General features: G+C 43.3%; 1 protein-coding gene across 3 annotated transcripts; it reads right to left on the bottom strand.

Annotated features, from left to right (window-relative positions):
- Positions 1-101: 101 nt before the first annotated feature.
- On the bottom strand, positions 102-20,056 carry LOC308411675 (deoxyribonuclease-1-like). 3 transcript variants are annotated; one of them, XM_080905649.1, is made up of 10 exons: positions 19,926-20,056; positions 19,107-19,245; positions 18,622-18,710; positions 18,445-18,546; positions 17,524-17,639; positions 17,227-17,339; positions 16,987-17,141; positions 16,789-16,911; positions 2,247-2,324; positions 102-1,343 (listed from the first exon to the last, which is right to left on the bottom strand). In XM_080905649.1, the coding sequence occupies exons 2-9, from the start codon at positions 19,242-19,244 to the stop codon at positions 2,288-2,290; spliced, it is 873 nt and encodes a 290-aa protein (XP_080761775.1). In that variant the 5' UTR covers position 19,245; positions 19,926-20,056; the 3' UTR covers positions 102-1,343; positions 2,247-2,287. The 3 variants fall into 3 exon arrangements, with proteins under 3 accessions (XP_080761775.1, XP_080761776.1, XP_080761777.1); XM_080905650.1 differs by having other exon boundaries at positions 18,445-18,525; XM_080905651.1 differs by lacking the exons at positions 102-1,343; positions 2,247-2,324 and adding an exon at positions 16,038-16,336 and having other exon boundaries at positions 16,818-16,911; positions 18,445-18,525.
- Between the last annotated feature and the right edge of the window lie 1,243 nt (positions 20,057-21,299).

Genomic DNA, 21,299 nt, shown 5'->3' with positions numbered 1-21,299 from the left:
TTATGAGCCATAAAGTTGGACACTGTTGGAGACTGTTCTGCTGGTGATAAATGAAACGTGACGATCGTTTAAAAGGATTTTATTTTGAAATCTAACACCCATGTAGAGCTAACATTGATCGTAATAACATCGTAATAACATCGTAATAACATCGTAATAACATCGTAATAACATCGTAATAACATCGTAATAACATCGTAATAACATCGTAATAACATTTTTACAGTTTGTGTAAACCCAACAGAAACCATGTTGTCCCAAAACGCTGCGTTTGTGTCCCATATGTAACACCGTGTATTATCCAACTTATTTCACATGGTTTAACTTGAACTTTAAAAACTACAATAAAGTTTTGCTGTATTACCAGTAACAAATCTTTTATATACACATTAGCTTGTTTAAAAAAAACTGACTGAATTACCTCTAAACTGGTTCTAGGCTTTGTCACACTGGTCGCACTGGTTATTGTCCATGGTCAGTAAGTGTAGGGTTGACTTAAGCTCGAGTTTGTGTAAACTGAACTGCTGCACCGATCACGTATCAGCGTCTGTTGGCGTGTTTCTGGGGTCGCTGGCTGGAGGCTTTCCCAGAAAGGTCACATGCTGCGCCAGCTTGTGTGTCGCCAAGCTCGACTTCAAAGCAAAAGCCCTCCCACACTGGTCACACTTGTGTGCTTTAACTCCACTGTGGACCAGTTTGTGTCTCTTTAAGTTGCTCTTATAATTAAAAGCCTTTCCGCACTCCTCACATGTGTGGGGTTTTTCTCCGCTGTGGACCATCTCATGGATTTTTAAGTGGCTCATCCGAGTAAAAGCCTTCTCACACTGGCTACATGCGTATGGTTTGACTCCTCTGTGCAGGCGCTGATGAGTTCTCAAGTTGCCCATCAAACTAAATGTCTTTCCGCACTCCTCACATGTGTGGGGTTTTTCTCCGCTGTGGACCATCTTATGGGTTTGTAAGTGGCTCATCTGAGTAAAAGCCTTGCCACACTGGCTACATGCGTATGGTTTGACTCCTCTGTGTAGGCGCTGATGAGTTCTCAAGTTGCCCATAGAACGAAATGTCTTTCCACACTGGTGGCATATGTGTGGTTTGACGCCGCTGTGGCTGAGGTGATGTGTTTTTAAGTTGCTTTTCCGAGTAAAAGTCTTTCCACACTGGTCACAACTGAAGGGCTTTTCCCCACTGTGGATGCGCTGGTGTCTTCTGAGGTGACACGGGGCATGAAACTTCTTGTTACACTGATCACACCTGTAGTGCTCAAGTAAGTTTGCACTTGAGTGAGCATCTTCAGCCAACTGAGAGCACTGAGGTGTTGGGCTCTCTTTGGCGTCTTGTTCCTACAGCAACAAAGACACAGGCAGGGAGTCAGAAGCTTAATAAGTGTTTGAGTTAAATCTTGTTTTGTCGTGCCGGCGTCTCTGCTTCGATAAGAAACCTGTTTGTTGGATGATGCCCATAATAGTAACCTGTTGTGTTGTAAATTGTTTGGATGCGTTTTGGAAAAGAAAGACTGTATTATTGCATAAAATACATTTAAACAAGTGCATCGCTGATTGCATCTTGTGGACATCGGTTCTACCAGCTGATTGCCCTGCTCAGTCTTTACGCCCGACCCAACGAGGGACAATCAAATGCAGAGGGGACAGTGCGACTTCACCCGTGCACTTGCACCTCTTGCACACAGTCCTCATTTACAAAGTGCTCTGCAAATCACCCCGTCCCTGTTACAGTGCAGCGAGCCAAAAATGAACCATTTAGTCCTTGGTGTAAGACCAGGGGTGTCGAACTCCAGGCCTCGAGGGCCGGTGTCCTGCAGGTTTTAGATCTCACCCTGGGTCAGCACACCTGAATCAATTGATTAGTTCGTTACCAGGAGAACTGGAAGTCATTTAACCATTTAAATCAGCTGTGTTGGAAATAAGGAAAGGTCTAAGAGGTTGAAGCCTTCGTCTTTCCATTTACTATTTTCTTTTCTTAACATGCATTTTGTTTCTCATGTTCTGGAAAACTGTAAATAATTACTAAAGGGTGGTAGTTAACAATAATCATAATGATATAATGACAATAAATGATGATCATTCATGAAAGTTGTACTGATAGACTTTTCACGTTTCCTAAAAGCAGCTCGGCCTTGGTTTGCATGGCACTTCCAGATGTGTTTATAAACTACGAACAATTTCACGTATAAAAGTCTGTAAAATGTTCGGACTCATGATTTATAAAAACGATGTTTTTCTCACCGTGTGTGAAGAAAACATTTTCTTCTTTCCAAGATGGCCGACTACGTTCCTCCGTCAGACTGCTCGACCCACCAACACCTGCCAGGAAAGAGCTTTATTAGGCTCCGGAGCCGAAATGCACATTAAAGTCACTTTACATCCAGATGACTTAGACCGTCCTAAGATAATAAACTTTTAGCCTGGTCTAGATTAAACTGAGCTGATGGCAAGACGGAGGATCAGAGGACTTGAAGCTTTAAATAATCCCTCAAGGAGACAGGTCTAACCTTTCCTTTGAAATATCTCTGAGGTAGCATGGACAACATACACGTGCAGATGAGAAATGACACCCTGATTCAATCATTCCCTCTCTGTAAACACTTTAACTGGGAAGCCAAGCTAAAGGTTAAATGATCAGCGGCTGTAGGTTTAGCTGTGCTCGTATGCCCGGACAATACAAATATATAAATAAAGAACTGCACACAAACACAATTACACTACTTGATCTGTTACAATCGAGCGACATTACTTGTCAGCATCTGGAATCATGGAACTCTTTGGTCACGGTGAAGGAACAGTGTGCAGGGCTGTTTTAAAATGAGGTTTTTCACCAAGCATCCTGATGGGCTCTTCCCAAGAGTTAGTGGACAGATAGTTGGAGGTCATGTTCCCAACAAGCAGCAACTGGTGCCGAGGATGAAAGGAACCATGAATGTGCTCAAAGCTAGATTGCGAAACCGCGATATCAGAAACACATCCTGCATGTGCTGAACTTGCTTTCTAGCAAAGCACCCTGGTTTGCAGTGTCCCAGGTGTAGGCCAGCACTGAGGATTGTTCTCCAGTCACTGTACACACAGTTTAAGGGAGGACAGCAGTTCCTACTTTGAAGGTAAACCTTAAATGATCAGCAGCCATGAGTTTAGTTGTGCTCGTACAAGTTATTGTCTCCAGTGTCTCTGCGGGTCCCTAACACTCCCTCACAAACACACCTGAGCTGGGAACATACCTGAGGGAGAGCAGCAGATGACAGCATGCAGGAGACAACAAACTAATCTAAACATATAAAACAACTCCAACCAACATCAGCTTGGTGGTTACCTTTGGAGGAGCCCAGCCCATGAGCTGTGCTGTGATGACTTATGGTGAACAGGTGTGCCAACAACTAAGAGCCGAGACAGAGCCTCTTAAAGCTGTAGGACAAAAAACAGCACGTCCAGAGCACCTGAAGGCCAGAAGGTGGCAGCAGCAAACGGGTGTCAGGTACAATCTTCAGCTTCCATAGTATCTACAGATCATACACTCCTCCCTTTGCTCAGTGTTTTCACCTTCAGCACATAAAGGTGAACTTCAACCACACCAACAGACTGGAATATGTTCACCCACACAGACCTGGACCAGTACGCCTCATCTGTACTGGATTACATCTCCAAAACCACAGACAGTGTCACCACCTGACAGTGGGCAGGGATAGCTCAGTAGGTAGAGTGGTGGCACCATGATCGGAAGGTCGGTGGTTCGACTCCACTGAACGGCTACCCTGAGGTACCCCTGAGCAAGGTACCGTCCCTACACACTGCTCCCCGGGCGCTGCATTGGTGGCTGCCCACTGCTTCACTGGGTGAATGGGTTAAATGCAGAGGAACTATATCCCTACGGGGACTAACATGCACACTTTACTTTACACCCAGAAACGGATCACCATGTACCCCAACCAGAAGCCTTGGATGAACCGGGATCTTTGTCTCTTCCTGAAGGCCCGCAACACCGCCTTTAGGTCAGGAGATGCACACGCCTACAGCACAGCCAGGGCTAATCTAAAGAAGGGCATCAAAAAAGCCAAACACCATTACAAAAAGAAGGTAGAAGAACACTTCTCCAACTCCAACCCCCGACGCATGTGGCAAGGACTCCAGACCATCACAGACTACAGGACCACCAAACCCTCCCCCGCATCCTCTGATGCAGGGGCGGAGCGTGGGGGTGGCTTACTGGGCTTAAGCCCGGGTTGTTTTGTCAGAAGCCCGGGGTATTTTGGAGTGTAATTTTTTCATAGTTAGATGCCTGGCTGACAACTGTATAAAACAAAAAGTACACACAATATTCGAAGCACATAGTGCACACTGTGGGAATTTACGACTGTGCGTGAATCCCCCCCTGATATTGGTATGATCCAAGCTCAGGCACTAAGCGACTGAGCGAGGGGGCGGGGGGAGCTGCTGCCCGTGAGTGCGCTGTTGGAGAGACGGAGCCAGCCATACTAAGGAGAGCTTAAGTTTGAGCAGGTACCAAAGCAAATCATTCGTACCGTACAAATAATGTAAATATGACGGTGAATCACGAAAGATTGATATGAAACTGATCACTTGACCAATATTATTTTACTTGCTCTTCAAGTGAATCAACAAATGGCGAAATGAAAAGCCGAACAAATGCTATTTTTTAGAGAATCTTAGCTTACGTGTGTTTATTTCATATTTTCAGTTCTTACCTTCCCCGACTAAATCGGTTTCAGTTATGTACTGAAATATAAGAATGGACATTAGAGGGTTCTTTCAAAGAAAAAACTCAGGTAAATGTTATTTTATATATTATGCTTTGTATGTTGTTCAGTATATTTCTATGCAAAACAAGAGGGATTTCAGTACACAGCAGGATATTCACATTTGTAACCAGATATTTACACTTTAGGGAGAAAACATAAAACATTTTTACTGTACAACATCAATTTAGAGTAAATTTTTGTTTTAGATAAATATTGAAATATATTTTGAATTAGTTAAATGTCAGAATAAAGAGAGACAGAGCTGTCTATTTATTATCACTTTCATCATATTAAGGAGTACATATACACTAAGTTTATTGTTAATTAATAAGAAACTCCAGACGATTCCATTCTGAGCTGAAGAAGCTTCTGATAGGTTAGTAGAGTCCATGTGAGTAAACTGGTGGCACAGCTGTGGATGCATATAAGGCAAAACACAGAGCCTGTTTCTTTGACATGGGAAAATCAAGAGATGTCAACCAAAACACCAGGAAAAGAATCGTGGAGCTCCATAAGTGTGGCTCAGTTTGAATACAATTTGGTGCCATTTGTAATTAAAAAACACAGACAGTTTCTCTCTTTACTCTTAAAGTTAACAAATATGTTTTTTATATTTATCAATCTAAAAAAATAAACATTTAGTCTGATTTGATGTTACAATTAAAAAGTGTTTGTGTTTTGATCTGAAGAGTTTGTAAATATGTGGTTTCAACTGTATATTTGATGATTGTCAGCACAAAGAGGGAGAGAGAGGAACAGAGAGGGAGATGGAGAATGAGGACAGAACAGAGATGAACAAGAGCAGGTGAGACACATGTTAGTCAAATGGTTGTTTACCAAAAGTATCACCGTATCACAGGTACTCATGTATCTCGTACCTAGTGTTTCTTTTTAGGTTTGCTATTTTTCAAATTCTATATTTATTAAGTTCTGCAGGCTTGTTTGCACAACAAGGCTAAATAATTATATAAACTTTTCTCAATCTAAATAGTGGACTTTGGTAGAATTAAAAAATAAGTGTAGTGCAGGTCTATGATGATTTTTAGTGCTATCATCTAGTTCTGATTCTGGTTCTGTCTTGGTTAAGTCCTCAGTAATCCTGCTTTTGAACTGTTGTAGTCCTGTTTTAATTCTGGATCAGTTCTGGGTCTGGTTGAATTGGGGTTTAGTCCCTGTGTCTTGATACAGCCCCGACTTTGTTCTGCCTCGCTGCTTAATTAAAAAACTAGTTTAAGGTGTCCTGCATGTGTGATATATATATTTCCCTATATGAAGTCATTCTTTTTTGAACAAAACTCAAAACAGAGCCTATTAATCTTTCAGTCATTTCTACACCCCCCCCCTCAAAAAAAAAAAATCCCACATGCATACTACCCTTTAGGGCTAAGCCCCGGGTGTTTCAAATGTCTGGCTCCTCCTCTGCTCTGATGTCTCCTTCCTCAATGAGCTCAACAACTTTTATGCTCGTTTTGAGCGAGGGAACCCCACAACCAAAGCAGACCACCAACCTCTGACTCTCTCCCCCACCGATGTAGGAGCGGTGCTGAGCAGGATCAGTGTCCACAAGGCTGCAGGTCCTGATGGCATCCCCGGGCGTGTTCTCAGAGCGTGTTCTGGGGAGCTTGCAGGAGTGCTCACAGACATATTCAGTCTGTCCTTGGCCCACGCTGTGGTACCGGCCTGCTTCAAATCCACCTCCATCGTCCCGACACCCAAAACCTCCAACCCATCTTGCCTCAATGACTACCGCCCAGTAGCACTCACCCCCATCATCACTAAGTGCTTAGAGCAGCTGGTCCTAGCACACTTCAAATCCTGTCTCCCCCCCACCCTGGACCCCCACCAATTCGCATACCGCCAGAACAGGAGCACAGAGGATGCAGTCTCCATCGCACTGCACTCTGTCCTCTCACACCTGGACAATGTTACGAGTTCAAATATTGGGGATGGAGACAAGAGGAAAAACCACAATAACAACACTGGTCCGGCCGGGTTGAGTCAAACGATGATTTTAATGATCACACGCGTGGGAGATGGACACCGTACGCAGACAGCATCAGATCTCAAAATGGTGGAGCATTGATCAAACTCTTATAGCCTCTGATGCCTCCACCTTATCATAAAAAGCCTAAACATTCACATGCTTTCTCTCACACGACGCCTAAGCTACGACCTTGGCTCCCCGGTTATCTGCTCCTGCTGAGATGGGGCAGAAAACTCCAGCATGTTCTCTTCTAATCAGACAAATAAGGCGATGACTTTCTGCGAACAGTATTTCTTATAACTCAGCAGTATAATGCATCATAAAACAATATCATTCATCCACAATAAATCAGCAGTCTAATGTAATGCAAACTAATGCAAGAGTTATCACCTTCTTCTAATTCAGGAGAATAATGCAAACTAAAACTACATAATAATTCACAATCTTTAATTAGGGGTCTAACATGGCATAAAATAATATTATAATCTCACAACAACAACACCACCTACGCCAGAATGCTGTTTATAGACTTCAGTGCAGCGTTCAATACAATCCACCCCTCACAACTCATCAGGAAACTGACAGACCTGGGCATCAGTTCCCTAATCTGCAAATGGTTACTGGACTTCCTGACCAACCGCCCCCAACATGTCCGGCTGGATAACCGCTGCTCATCTACCATCACAATGAACACCGGTGTACCACAAGGCTGTGTGATGAGCCCTTTCCTCTACTCCCTCTTCACCCACGACTGCAGACCTGCTGATGGTTCCAACACCATCATTAAGTTTGCAGATGACACCGCGGTGATTGGCCTCATCAGTGCTTTGAGCGCTCAGATGAGTAGAAACGCGCTACATAAGACCCAGTCCATTTACCATTTGGGTAATAAAATTGCAGGTAACATTTCCAAGGCAGGTAGGAAAAAAATGAGCTGCTATCAGTGTATGTTTGTTTTAAGGTGAGGTGGCACGAACCCGCATGTAGGGAGATGTAACCTCGTACCTCAGAAGTGTCGATATGGGTGTATTTCCATCTGTACAGCAGTATTTAGTACATCCTGGTACTTGGCAGGATGTGCAGGAGGCAGAGAAAGAGCATAAGCTTTCAGCACCTGTTAGAAATGTCACTTTCCCACATAAGAAATAAAAGGTGCTCCACAATAGTGCTGCAATTGAATATATTTTGCAATGAATTGAAGCCCATGTCAGTATTCATAGAAGAAATTGTATATGAATGCACAGCTTCCTTACATGTGCATTTGTTTCATTTGCAGATCACGCCAGACAGCTCACAAAGTCCATGATGAGGAAGCCAACCATAGACAAGCTGGCGGCTAACAGAGAGGCTGATGTCAATAACTTTGTCAAGTTCATCACCAAGGACTCTATTCAGAAGTCCCTGGGGATGTATCTGGAGATGCTTAAGAGAAGAAAGGCTTAGAGAGGGGAAACATGTTTGCACACTTTGTAGCACCAGCTACAGATGTGATCTGACATCAGGCAGTGAGCAGTCTACATGTTTGGGGGATAAAACCCAGCATTTACCCCTCAAGGTGTTAATAAAAACACTCGAGGTTAGGGTGTGACTTTTTGTTTTGGTTTGAAGAGCCGTACACTCGGGCAACCTGCCGAGCCTTCTCCATCACTCAGCATTACCTGCAGTATGCTTACGCGAGCAAACTGCTAATTGTTGCAAAAGAGTCTCACATATGAAGGACTAACAGCAAATCTGACCTTTAGTGCATCTAAATGTGGCAAAGCCTTTGTCATCTCTAACAAATGTTTGGTTTTTACTGTGAAATATCCAAATAAATGTCTGGATTCATACATTAAATGGATTAAAGCGTGTGGTTCTCATTCATTATCTCTGTAACTCAGACGTCTCTACATTCAAATGACAGTTGAGAATGTTAAAAATTCAGCGGACAACCAAATCAAAATGAATCTTGCATTCTTATAACAAGGAGCATTTTTCATTCTTTGTATGTTTGTGTTTTGGACAATTGAATCAATATACGACACTCCAAAAGGACCTGAGTGTCAGCGCAACACAATCGGCTAAACTTCAGGTGTGCAGTGTCTCCACACTTTTCACTGTCACGTCCTGTGTGTGACAGACATGAATGACCTCTGCTGTGGTGCTCCCTGTTTTCTTTGAGCACTACATTTACACATTTAAGAGTATTACCCTCAAATGTGTTTGGATTTGTCAGTGTGTGAGTCGTCTACTAAGCCTAAAGCTACAAGTCACTAATGTGACTCCTGGAAAAGTAAATGTTCTTTCATGTAAAGAGATGAAATCAGCACGTGTATTCACTTTAATATTACATCCTCGGGGGGGAGGCTAAGTATTTTGCAGCAGCTTGGTATTGAACTGCAAACCTTCCAATTAGTAGAACTGAACTACAGCAACCCCAACTCAACTGTTCAGCCAGGACAAGCAGTGCTTGTCTAGTCAGTTATACCAAAGCATAAGTGATGTGCTTCTACATCACTGCCATCTTGAGGCTGCAGTCAGCTATCGTCTCTCCAAGCACACTTCTCTTGGACGCTATTAGAAACTCTAGTGTCTCTATTTCCCAGGCGTCTTTAGCTTTTTGTATGCAGACAACCTGATTTTCCATTTCAGTGTTTAAAAATCACAGGTTAACATATGTGGTGAACACATTTCAGCTTTACAGGAGTAACTGAAGATGACTGAAAATAATCTTTAATGAATACATTGTTTCTTCTTTTGTGTAGGGGAGACCGGGGATAGTTGTAACGTGGGTCAGTTGTAACACTTCCAGTTTCTCCAATCAGGGCTAAGTTTCAAATGATGTGACTCATCCTGTGCATGCCCAACTCAGTTCTGCTATCACATGTGAAAAATCAGCACATTTTGTCAAACACAGACAATTTAACATGAAAAAAAGTCATTTGTATGCCAAAAAGTAAGTTTTTCTACTTTATTTCAATTTCTAATAGCATTATCTGCTTTGCAGTTAAACTCATCAAACTTAAATTGTGTTATTTGTATGTCTATGGGGATATATTCTGTGTAGGTCTTTAGTGCTAATGTTTTAGCTGTTGGCTGTAATGTTAGCTAGTTCATGGCTATAGGAGTCTGGGTCAGTTGTAACAGCTACAGTCGGGGTCAGTTGTAACAATAACGCAGATGTTACAACTTACCACACTATTACTTTAACTTATATTAAACAAGTTGGGGCAACGACATCAGCAGAGAGAGGTTCACTGGTCACCTTTGTATATGCGGTTAATGCCATTGGCAACACAATTCCTCCACTGTTTGTGTTCCCACACATACATTATGCTGACCACTGTGTCAGAGATGGACCAGCAGGAAGTACTGGTAGTGGAAATAAATCAGGATGGGTGCACGAAACAGATTTCCTCATTGTAATGGTGGGCGGTACTAACCAGTCCTCATGAAGAACAGTGCTCTTTAATGAATTCAGCACAGACTAACATCCAAGGGATAGCAGTGACACACATCGGCTATCAGCTAGCCACCTAACTGTATTCTATCTCTTTCTATTCTCTAAACCTTTTCCGGCTCCGCTTTACCTCTTATTTTGCGACACCACCCTCTAGTGGTGCAATATGATATAAACATTACGGAACACAACATCTCCTCTCTCTTTATAAAACGAGTTCACCAAATAGCATAGTACAGAAATAAAGTAATTCACTGTTTAGCAAACCAAACATACACTGGTGAACTTAAATGTCGCAATAGTTATAACATCAGAATACTACAGCTAGAAAAGCTAAATAAGCCTGACATTGTAAAATGAAAAGAAATTATTCCCGTTTTTCCATTACAATATTTTTCTCTAGTGCATTGGTGACAGGAAATCAGTTCTTCTTAAACCCAAAATAGAACAAGTAATGACATTTCTCTAATGTCCTTTTCAAGCATCCTATTATGGTACAATATAGTCTTTGTGCCAACGAGGCTTGTACTTGACGCGTGGCAGTCTTCTAGCAGTAGGTGAGCCAGTCTGGGTGTGGTGCAACCTAGCAGTGTCAGCGTTCTTTTCAGTCACTGGGCGACAGCGTGCTAGATGAGTGGCATTCCAAATCTTCCCATCACTCAGCAAGAAGGCATTCGAGCCTTTGGCTTTTGTTACTGTTACAGGAGGGGTAAATCTGGGATGTCCTTTAGGGACATGGTGGGGTTTCCTTATCCTCACACTCTCTCCTGGTAGAAAAGAAGGTTTCCGTGCGTGACGCCTACCATCAGTGTAACGTTGCATTTTCAACTGATATTTCTGAACTGAGCGACGTGCAACGTCATCCAGTGGAGACACAGCAGGAGGCAAAGGGAGGACATCCAGTTTAGTACGCATCTTCCTGCCATACAGGAGTTCATAGGGAGCGAGGGAAGTAGTTGCATGCTGTGTTGCACGGTAAACTTGAAGCCAATCCAGCACAGTCGCCTTCCATGGTTTCGACTGCTGGATTGCTGTCTGGATACAGGTGTGGAGAGCACGATGAAACCGTTCGATTGCTCCGTTTGAAGCTGAGTAGTAGACAGATGTTCTGCTGTGGGAGATGCCTCTATTCTGGAGGAATGAGGTGAACATTACAGAGGTGAACTGTGTACCATTGTCAGTCACGATGTTCTCTGGGTTGCCATGACGACTAAAGACAGATGAGAGAAACTGAATGACATCATCAGTAGTAGCAGAAGGTGAAAAGGCAAGCTCAGGCCATTTGGAGTAGTAGTCAGTCAATGTTATGACATATCTACAAGCAGGTATAGCAGTATCAAAAGGCCCAACAATGTCAAGACCAAATTTTTTCCACGGTCCATCAGGCAGTGGGACGGGTTGGAGAGGAGCAGGGTTAGTATGTGCAGTTTTGTCATTGGACTGACAGAGGAGGCATGAGGTTATGGCAGACTGAACTTGTGAGTCCATTTTTGGCCACCAGTAGAGGTCTCGTAGTCTTTGTTTTGTGCGCACAATCCCTTGATGACTTTCATGTGCCAGTGCAATCAGTTTAAGTCTCACTGAAAGTGGTGCAATGAGCCTTGAGCCTCTGAGAACATAATCACTTAGGGTTGAAAGTTCATTACGGATTTTGTAGTAAGGTGCAAGCGTGACATCAAGTGCTTTGATTGAGGCAGGCCAGTCGCTTTGTATTTGTGAACGCAAAGCAACCAGTTCAGGGCAAGTTGAACAGGCAGAGTCAAAGTCCGCAACTGGAAGTGAGGACATGGCAGCAGAGACTTGGGCTACCATTTCATGATCTGCATCTGATGTAGGATGGGAAGAAACAGGCAGGGGCAGGCGAGAGAGACAGTCAGCTGTATAGTTCTGAGAACCTGGGCGGTAAATAACATCATAGTCAAAACACAGGAGGCGGGCAGACCAGCGGGCGATGCGCATTCCAGCCCTATTAATCCCTTTGGTGCTCAGCAGTGTTGTCAGAGCTTGGTGGTCTGTCCGCAGAGTAAAACGTCGGCCCCACAAATACGTTCTCCATTTCTCTGCAGCCCACACACAAGCATAAGCTTCTTTTTCAACAGTTGAGTACTTTTGTTCTGTTGCAGACAGTGTGCGGGAAGCAAACGCCACAGGTTTTTCTGTGGCATCAGGTTGCACTTGAGCAAATACAGCACCAAGCCCATAGTCACTTGCATCAGTAGAGATCACGACACGCAAGGCAGGGTCAAACAGTGCCAGTGCAGGACTATTCACCAGGAGTTTTTTTACTTCTTCAAAGCTCGCTTGTGCATCTAAAGTCCATGTGAAGGTGTTCTTGTCATTAGCACAGGCAGGCATAGGGGCTACAACAGTTGCAAAGTTTGGCAAGAACTTGGAGTACCATGACACCAAGCCCAGGAAGGATCTCAGAGCAACAGCATCAGATGGGGGAGGGGCTCTCAAAACAGCATCAATATGCTCCTCATCAGGAAGAATGCCATCAGCAGTGACAACATGACCTAGGAAGCGTAGCGATGTCTTCCTAAAATGGCATTTGTTTTCGTTAAGCACAAGTCCAGCATCTTTGAGCTTCTGCAGGACAGTGCTAAGGTTTTGGTCATGCTCAGCTGCACTTTTACTGTAGACAATAAGGTCATCCAGGTAGTTTTGGACACCTGGGAGGTTTTTAAGGGTGGCTGTAGCTTAGGTGGCAGAGCAGGTCAGCCACTAATCAGAAGGTCGGTGGTTCGATCCCAGGCTGCCTCCTGGCTGCATGCCAAATATCCTTGGGCAAGATACTAACCCCATGTTTGCCTACTGGTGGTGGTCAGAGGGCCCGGTGGCGCCAGTGTCCGGCAGCCTCGCCTCTGTCAGTGCGCCCCAGGGCAGCTGTGGCTACAATGTAGCTTGCCATCGCCTGTGTGTGAATGGGTGAATGACTGAATGTAGTGTGAAGCGCTTTGGGGTCCTTAGGGACTAGAAAAGCGCTATACAAATGCAGGCCATTTACCATTTTAAGAATTTCAGCCATCATTTTCTGAAAAGCTGAGGGGGCAGAGGCCAGTCCATAAGGTACTCTACAGAATTTGAAGAGTCCATCATGTGTAATGAATGCTGTCAAATCTCTGCTATCTTCATGCAGGGGCAGCTGGTAGTATGCATTTGCAAGATCAATTGTAGAAAACACTTTTGCACCCTGTAAGCTGGCAAACAATTCATCCACATGTGGTAAGGGGTAGCAATCAGTGATCACAGCTTTGTTTGGTTCACGGAGGTCTGCACACAGCCTTATTCCACCAGTTTTCCGTCCTGTCACAACAATTGGGGATACCCATGGTGATGCATCAATCCGTTCAATGACACCAGCTTTGAGTAAACGATCCAGTTCTGCTGAAACTGAAGCCCTCACAGCAAACGGGAGACGTCGCAGCTTCTGACGCACAGGTTTGACTGTTGGGTCAACTTTCACTTTATGCACAAAGGCACGCACACAGCCAATATCTGGGGCAGCAGGGATGCAAGAAGCAGGTGATGGGTTTGTAGACATCACAGAAGCAGTAGGCTCACTACATGGAGGTAGAACAGTATTGCCTGCAATGCTGACATTCAGCGCTTCCATCAGATCTCTTCCAAGAACAGGAGTTCCTTTTCTTACAACAAAGAACACAGCTGAGGCAGATGCATTTCCTCTGCTCACTGTGACTTGCAGGCAGCCTAACACAGGGATTGTTTTCTTTGTGTATGTAACTAGTTGAAGGTCAGGTGGTTTTAGTGGCGTACCACTGAAGTGCTCTTCGTAGATGTGGTTAGGCAGGATAGAAACTGCAGAACCTGTGTCCACAATCAGTTCAATATCCTTAGCTGATGACGTAGGTGTGCTCACATTTATGCTGCATTGCAATCCTTTTGATGCATGAGAAGGATCTGTTAAGTAAAGGACTGTGAGTTTTGGTAAATGGACTTCCCGTACATCTCTTGTCTTGGATGAGCAGCAGACACGAGCAAAATGTCCAATTTTATGACACAGTTTACAAGTAGCTTTGGCAGCAGGACACTGACGAAAGTTGGCTAAATGACTGTTTGAACCACATCTAAAACAGTTCTTAGATGTTTTTGTTGCATGAGATGGCTTTGCAGGGTGAGCATTGTACTTATGTTTCCTCTGCATGGAGTGCGAGTGAGACTGCACAGCTTGGACTGGAGTACTGCTGTCTGCAGCTATGGATTTAGCTTGTTGGACTGCAGATTCCATTTGTGTTGCCAGTGTAACAGCTTTATCTAGTGTCAAATCAGGTTCAAGCAAGAGGCTTTCTCTTATGCTGGGGCTAGACACATGTTCAACTAGCTGATCACGGATCATTTCTTCTGTCCTGTCATCAAACTCACATTTAGAAGCAAGGTCACGCAAGCTGGCCACATACTGGATAACAGTCTCATGTGAAGCTTGTGTTCGCTGTCTGAAAGCATGTCTTTCCACAACAACATTTACCTTGGGTGAAAAGTATTGTTCTAGGGCAGTAACAGCAGAGGCAAAAGTGTCACCTGTATTTGGCAGTGAGTAGAAAATCCTTTGTCCCTCAGTTCCTAAGCAGTGAAGTAAAGTAGCTCTTCTTCGTGCTTCAGGCCAAGCATTCCCTGTTGCATTGATCACAAGCAAATAATTGTTGAACATACGCATCCACATGTTGAATGGCAAAGGAGGGTCTCCAGGGCAAGGCAAAAACATCGGTGGCGGATGGACGTTTGCAGTCATGATGACTCGGCAAAAAAACTCAAAGCAGAGAAAAAAAAACACGCAGGGTTACTCGTCGCCAAAATGTAATGGTGGGCGGTAATAACCAGTCCTCATGAAGAACAGTGCTCTTTAATGAATTCAGCACAGACTAACATCCAAGGGATAGCAGTGACACACATCGGCTATCAGCTAGCCACCTAACTGTATTCTATCTCTTTCTATTCTCTAAACCTTTTCCGGCTCCGCTTTACCTCTTATTTTGCGACACCACCCTCTAGTGGTGCAATATGATATAAACATTACGGAACACAACACTCATCTTTCTGAAGCACTTTGCAAACCACACCAAGGTAAGCCATGAAAAAAAGTAATGGAATTGCGATGCTGGTGCACAGCTACATTTTTTCAGCTTCATTGTTATGTTCAAAGTTGGTGCAAGAGTTGTAGGTTATAATGCCCACTGAGCCAATGAGGCCAAACTCAAGGAAGACCAACCAAAATTAATGAAATATTCAGTTGCAGAAAATTCCATAATTTGTCTTTTTTGGGGGGTTGGAATATGTTCAAAAGCTAGATTTCTGCATTCTGTCACACACACACATAGTTGCATAAATGGATGTAAGTGCATTCATGTGTTGAATAAACAAAGATTACATGTTAATGTTTTGTTAGTACCCTTATTTCATTGTGTTACATTTCACCCCAGGATATGTTACAACTAACCCAGACTATGGGGTTAATTGTAACATTTCACTCTTCGTGTTTGAGGCCATACCATGCAATGGGTAATTGTGCTGCAGAGAAAGTAGCTGCACTATTTAATAGCAGAGACATGTAAATACTTTGCATTACATTTTGAATCCACTACCTTAAAAGAGCTCCAATTTACAGACAGAAATGTCAAAGATGTGACAACTATCCCCGGTCTCCCCTACAGATGTATTACTCTACCGCTCTTTTATGTTTTTTCAACATTTTTGGCTCAGTTTTGCAGGTTAGTGTTTTGCTGTGTGTTTGAGCTGTTTTGGGAAATTAATTAAAAAACTTCAGTAACTCAAAACTCTGAAGACATTTAAGCAGACAAAAGAAGTGAAATAAAATACACACGCGTTATTAAAGGTTTCCAAATCAACAAAGGGTCTCAGTAAATGTTCCAGACAAATGTGCTCCACTGCAACAAGAAGCCGAATTCTTTACAACACACAAGTTTTCAGTGAAATTCTTTTAGTGGCTTTATTGTGCATTTGCATTTCATGAAGCTGTGGCTGACAGTAGTCCCCAACTGAATGATCATTGTGCTGGCTGCAGATTGAGCACGATGTGTGGAAAGCTTGTGGAAGTCACGGTTCAAGCAACGTGAGCCTAACCGCTCAGCTTCACCTCCACGGGGAAGTGGTCGCTGACAGCCAACGCCTGAGAGACAGAGAAACCGTTCTTTTAGTGGCTCACAGTTTGTGCTGCAGACGGCTTCAGTTTCCACAGGTTTCTTTCCAGTGCTGAAAAACTCAACGTGCCTGCATGGTAATGCCATCACTACAGTATACACTGCATTATGATTTTGTTTGCATCTCTGTGGTCGTTACTACAGCCACTGCTTTACAAAGTTGCTCGATTTTCTGTAGCTCAAAGCTGATATTAAAAAAGCAAAAGTGCTTTAAAACTGCATGATTTCTGATGGGGCGACTGCTTTGCCCTTTGTGTAGAATGCCTCTCTTCTGATTGGAGCTCAGTAAACATTTTGCTGACGAGTCTATGGTCTCAGTTGCAGTGAATACAGCATTATGTTAACTTTTTATATTGACGTTTCCATTAGTGTCAGCGGGGAATGAGGCAGGTTGTGCTTTTTAGTTCAAATGAATTCTTACAGAGATAAGGATTGAAATTCATCTGTTACCAGATCTTGTTTGAGATTCAGGTCCGTCATGTAGTTATACACCTTCGCACTATCTTTCACCACTCCTCTCATCATGTCCGCAGTGACCACAATCCTGCAAACACAGAAAGATGATTAGAGTTTAGAGTTTGCGTGCACACATCAGAACGACCTGCCACAATCTGTCTACCTGTCGTAAGGGCAGACAGTTTGCGACACGGTAGTGTCGGCCGCATCAGTGATCAGCCAATGGAAAGTCTTGTCAGTGAAGATGCGGATCTGCTGCCAGTCAGACCCGGACACATAACTACAGCCTGCGTTGAAGTCACCCAGCAGCACGATGTCCTGCAGGGAGAGTAGTGTGAGTCGCATTTACCGAATGTGTGTTTTTCCACCAAATAAATGATTTTTACTTGTAGGCTGTAAATACATCATTGTTCCAGCGAGCGCGGACATCTGCCACCACGTCATAGAGAGCATTTAGCTCCCGAACAGCTGATTCTGGGGAGGTGTGCTGAGGGATCAGAGTAAAGTCTCTCACAGCTACAGAAGAGAAGGGAACAAAGGAGTGTTGACAGTGACGGAGGCGCTTACACCGCATGAGAATGATAAAGGACTAGTGACTAACATGTCCCAGAAACTACCACGCACAAATGTTTGAATGAGGATCCACATCATTATCAGTGTGATGCAGAAACAGCTGTATAGCTCGAGCCACAGCACCTACCAGTGTGTTTGGAGGAGAACATTACGACAAACGGCTCCCTGCTAAAGGCGTCTTGTCCAGTTTCCTCCGGGCCGTCGTCATAGGTGTAGCTTTTTGCCACCGATACCAGCGCCTCCCTGTGGAGAAAATCACCACCTTTTCATTTGCTGCCAGTGTGTACTTCCTTTCTAAACATGTCCAGTTGCTTCTCGGGACAAATTTATTGTAGTTCTGCTTTTCCCCTTTTTTAAAATCACTTCTTCTGAATTCTGAGTGTGTATAAGATGTATGTTTATGCCAGAGCAAAGACGGAGGATTTGCCGTTAAATTACTTCAAACATGCCTCAAACACTACAAACATGCTGGAAATATAAATTTTTAATCAAGTTGTTTTGAATGGTTATTTGAGAAACTTATGGGAGGTTCTTTAACCCTCTGAGGTCTAAGTGATGATGATCCAACACCAATCCTGACTTTAACCCCGGGCAACGTGAACAAGTCATTTTTATTTTTGTTAAATTGTTTGGCTTTAAGAAACAAAGAAAACAATCAAACTATTCACATTCTGCCATGAAAAAGACTTTTTCCCTTTCTACAAAATACATATTTAGAGCAAGAACTAAAAATGCTTTTTACACGGCATCACTGCAACGAACCATGTTTTGTTGCAAACAGCCGCCCCTCCCTGAGCCTGACTCTGCCGGAGGTTTCTTCCTGTCAAAAGGGAGTTTTTCCTTCCCACTGTTGCCAAAGTGCTGCTCATAGGGGTCATATGATTGTTGGGTTTTTCTCTGTATGTGTTATTGTAGGGTCTACCTGACAGTATAAAGCGCCTTGAGGCGACTCTTGTTGTGATTTGGCGCTGTGTAAATAAAATTGAACTGAATAAATATCATTTCACTGTGTGTAGAGTAGAGACTTATTTTTTTCATCGTGGTGCACCTGTAAAGGAAGAGATATCGCTCTTTATAGGTGCTCGCACCGAGAGGCTCGCTGACGATGTATTTGTACTGAGGAGAATCTCTGGGGGGAAACAAACACACACTTTTATGTTTCCATACGTTTGCATTTCATGCTCAGTGTTACTCTGAATGTTCCATGTTCGGTGTGTGGACTCACTTGTTGACGTACTCCATGAGTTTTTGGGTTGCTGAGAGATCACCGTCTCTGACCTCTTGGATCAGAATGACGTCATAGCGTTGGACAATCTGCAAAACACACATAAAAAATGAAAATGAATCAGCTGATTGTCCATCTTGCAACATCACGTTTGTTTATATTTTACCTTGCACGAAAAAATTCATGTGTTAAGCTTTAGATTGTAAAGGCAACGCTACAGCTGTTGCACATCCAGTTATTTCATTGATCATTCCTTAAGCATAGAGGTGGGAATATTCTGGGAATATTCAGGTTTACTTCTGCAACAGGCCAAATCATCCAAAGCATTTCTCAAAATTCAGTTCAAACTATTTCAAAACGCACACACAAGATAACACTTCTGGATTGGTTTTGAAAGCACTCTGACCAAAATTGCATTACAAATGGGTGGATGTGAACATTTTGTACAAACTGTCATATCTACCAAAGAGGGAAAAGTCCCAGACCTTGGTAATGATGTTCATCAGAGTGGTGTTGGAGGCTTTGGTGTCTCCGAAGGATTTGATGTTAAAGGCTCCCAGCAGCAGCGAGTTAGAGAGATGCAGCAAGGTCAGAAAAAGCCCCAAAGTGCCCACCAAATGCATCCTACACCAAACAGGTCACATGTTAAAAATGACTTAGAAATCACATGAAACACTGACGCTTACAAATGATTTCATATTTATTTTACACGTATGTAAGCTAATGACTTCCCAGGTTATCAGGTTAATAATTTCCAGTTCCTGTGCATTAAAAACCGATTTGCAGGCTGAAGTAAGGCCTTTCCTTTCACTCCATATTTCTCTGTCATAAAGTCCAGTTTAACATGGAGGTTAGTCCAAAACAAAGCGGCTCATGTTCCACCATCTGCTGAGAGCTCATGACATGAGAGTGAGAGACCAAACACCTGCTCCTCTGGATGTATTTTTGGCAGTTTATCTAACATGCTATTTAGCGCGTCGCTATTTGCAGCATGTTGCAAGGCTTGGTAAAATATTATCCTTTTAGGACAATATATTACTCTGTTGCCCTGGTTACACCGTCCTGGAGCTGTTGTGGAAGACCAAAGGTTGCCAAATATGGAAACAGAGAGCTGCATTTATACTGTGATGGTTTGCATGTGCTGCTGAAATGTGTTTGTAAACGCACAATTACTGCAGGAAAAATGCACAAAAGTTACTGTAATGCTGCTGTAGCCTGAAACATCCACTCTAAACAAGAAACTGGCTCACAGTATTGCACCGAATACAGCTCAGATGTTTTTGTAGCGAGTGAGAGGTCCATACCTGCTCCTGTATGTCTGCACGGTGGAGACGCCTGAACTCGTGAATCTTCTGAAAGCTCCTGAAAAGCTTCTGAGCAGAATGGCGACCAGTGTCTCTTTTGAGGTTTTTATCTACCTGCAGGCGCATGTGACTGCAGGGTGCTGGGGAGGAGTACAGAGAAAAGGTGTGTTGTGGATGGGGTACAGATTTCAGGCTTTCAGGTTCTCACATCCCAAGATTGCAGTGCAACAAGGATAACGTTGCAACCTCAAATTCTTTTCTGCTCGTCATACAATAAAAACACTTCAGCATTGTTTTAACTTGCTGTTGTCCTGTTTGGCATTTGTGTGAAGTTCTGTCACACTTCACAAATGAACTCAGAATGAGTGTCGCAGTGTTGGGATGACCTTAAACTTTGGCAAAATCCTTACGGAAACTGAAGAAATTCCTTCAAGCAGTTTGAAAGATGCCTTGTTCATGAGAGCAGGGACAGACAAAACATAATATCTACTCTAGGTCTGCTCCAGCAGAGACACGTAACAGTCATTAGCAATAACAACAGTAATATTGCTACAGCCTTGTTAAACTATCATCTGTCCCAGTGTTATATCTTGAAATCAGACCTTCAAAAACCTTCCGATAGGCTGATACAACACAAGTATGCCACCGTCTCCACCTTATTGGTCAGAAAGTTTTTCTTCCCAGTTGTAGCTGAACAAACAGAATCCATTCACTTACAATGCATTCAAGCTTGACAACACAATAATACACTTTAGTGAAGTTTCATAAAAGTGCTCATACTTACAGCATGTTACAGTTGTCATGTTACTGATGAGGGTTAAGCTCTATGTTTTTAACATTGTAATCAGATCTGCCAGGTCGGTGCTTAGACATATACGGTGTCCACTACACCCAGCCTCCTGACTCTTTCTTTACTGCCAGCTGTCGAGAATCTGATGCCTCAGCAAATACTGAATAAATTTCGGTGCCACCGCTGCTGTCCACATTCATGCTCCCGTCAGGGTAAACCATAGTTTCCCAAACTTTCCATGTATTTTAAACTTGAGAATCCAAGTGAAGCCAAGATGTTTGCTGACTATTAGTCTTGTTTATGAAGTAGACAAACGAATTTTGTGTAGAAAGGATGAGGGCTCAGTGTGCGCGTGAGGAAAGCTTGCACGAGAGGAAATCTCCACTGGGACATGGAAAACTACCACATACTGACCTAAAGAGCAACGAGTACAGAGGGAGAAACAGCAGGAAGTGCAGCTTAACCACAGATTTGTAGCCACTCTTGCAGTTTAAACCAAAGACCAACAGAGAGTTGCACTAGGGCCAAAGTAGCAGGATCATTTTCTGTATTTGACTTTTGGTTATATGCACATGTGACCTGAT

Source organism: Rhamphochromis sp. 'chilingali' (genome assembly GCF_963969265.1).
Source record: "Rhamphochromis sp. 'chilingali' genome assembly, chromosome: 15".
Classification (NCBI taxonomy): domain Eukaryota; kingdom Metazoa; phylum Chordata; class Actinopteri; order Cichliformes; family Cichlidae; genus Rhamphochromis; species Rhamphochromis sp. 'chilingali'.
Note: the sequence above shows the minus strand (reverse complement) of the source record. Positions and strands in the feature narration are given on the sequence as shown.

Coding starts and splice junctions, on each gene's coding strand:
- LOC308411675 (XM_080905649.1), bottom strand. CDS start 19,244: ATGCATTTGGTGGGCACTTTGGGGCTTTTTCTGACCTTGCTGCATCTC. Junction 18,547..18,621: donor CTCATGGAGTACGTCAACAA/GTGAGTCCACAC, acceptor GAAACATAAAAG/TGTGTGTTTGTTTCCCCCCA. Junction 2,325..16,788: donor GAATTTCAATCCTTATCTCT/GTAAGAATTCAT, acceptor CTTTCCTGGCAG/GTGTTGGTGGGTCGAGCAGT.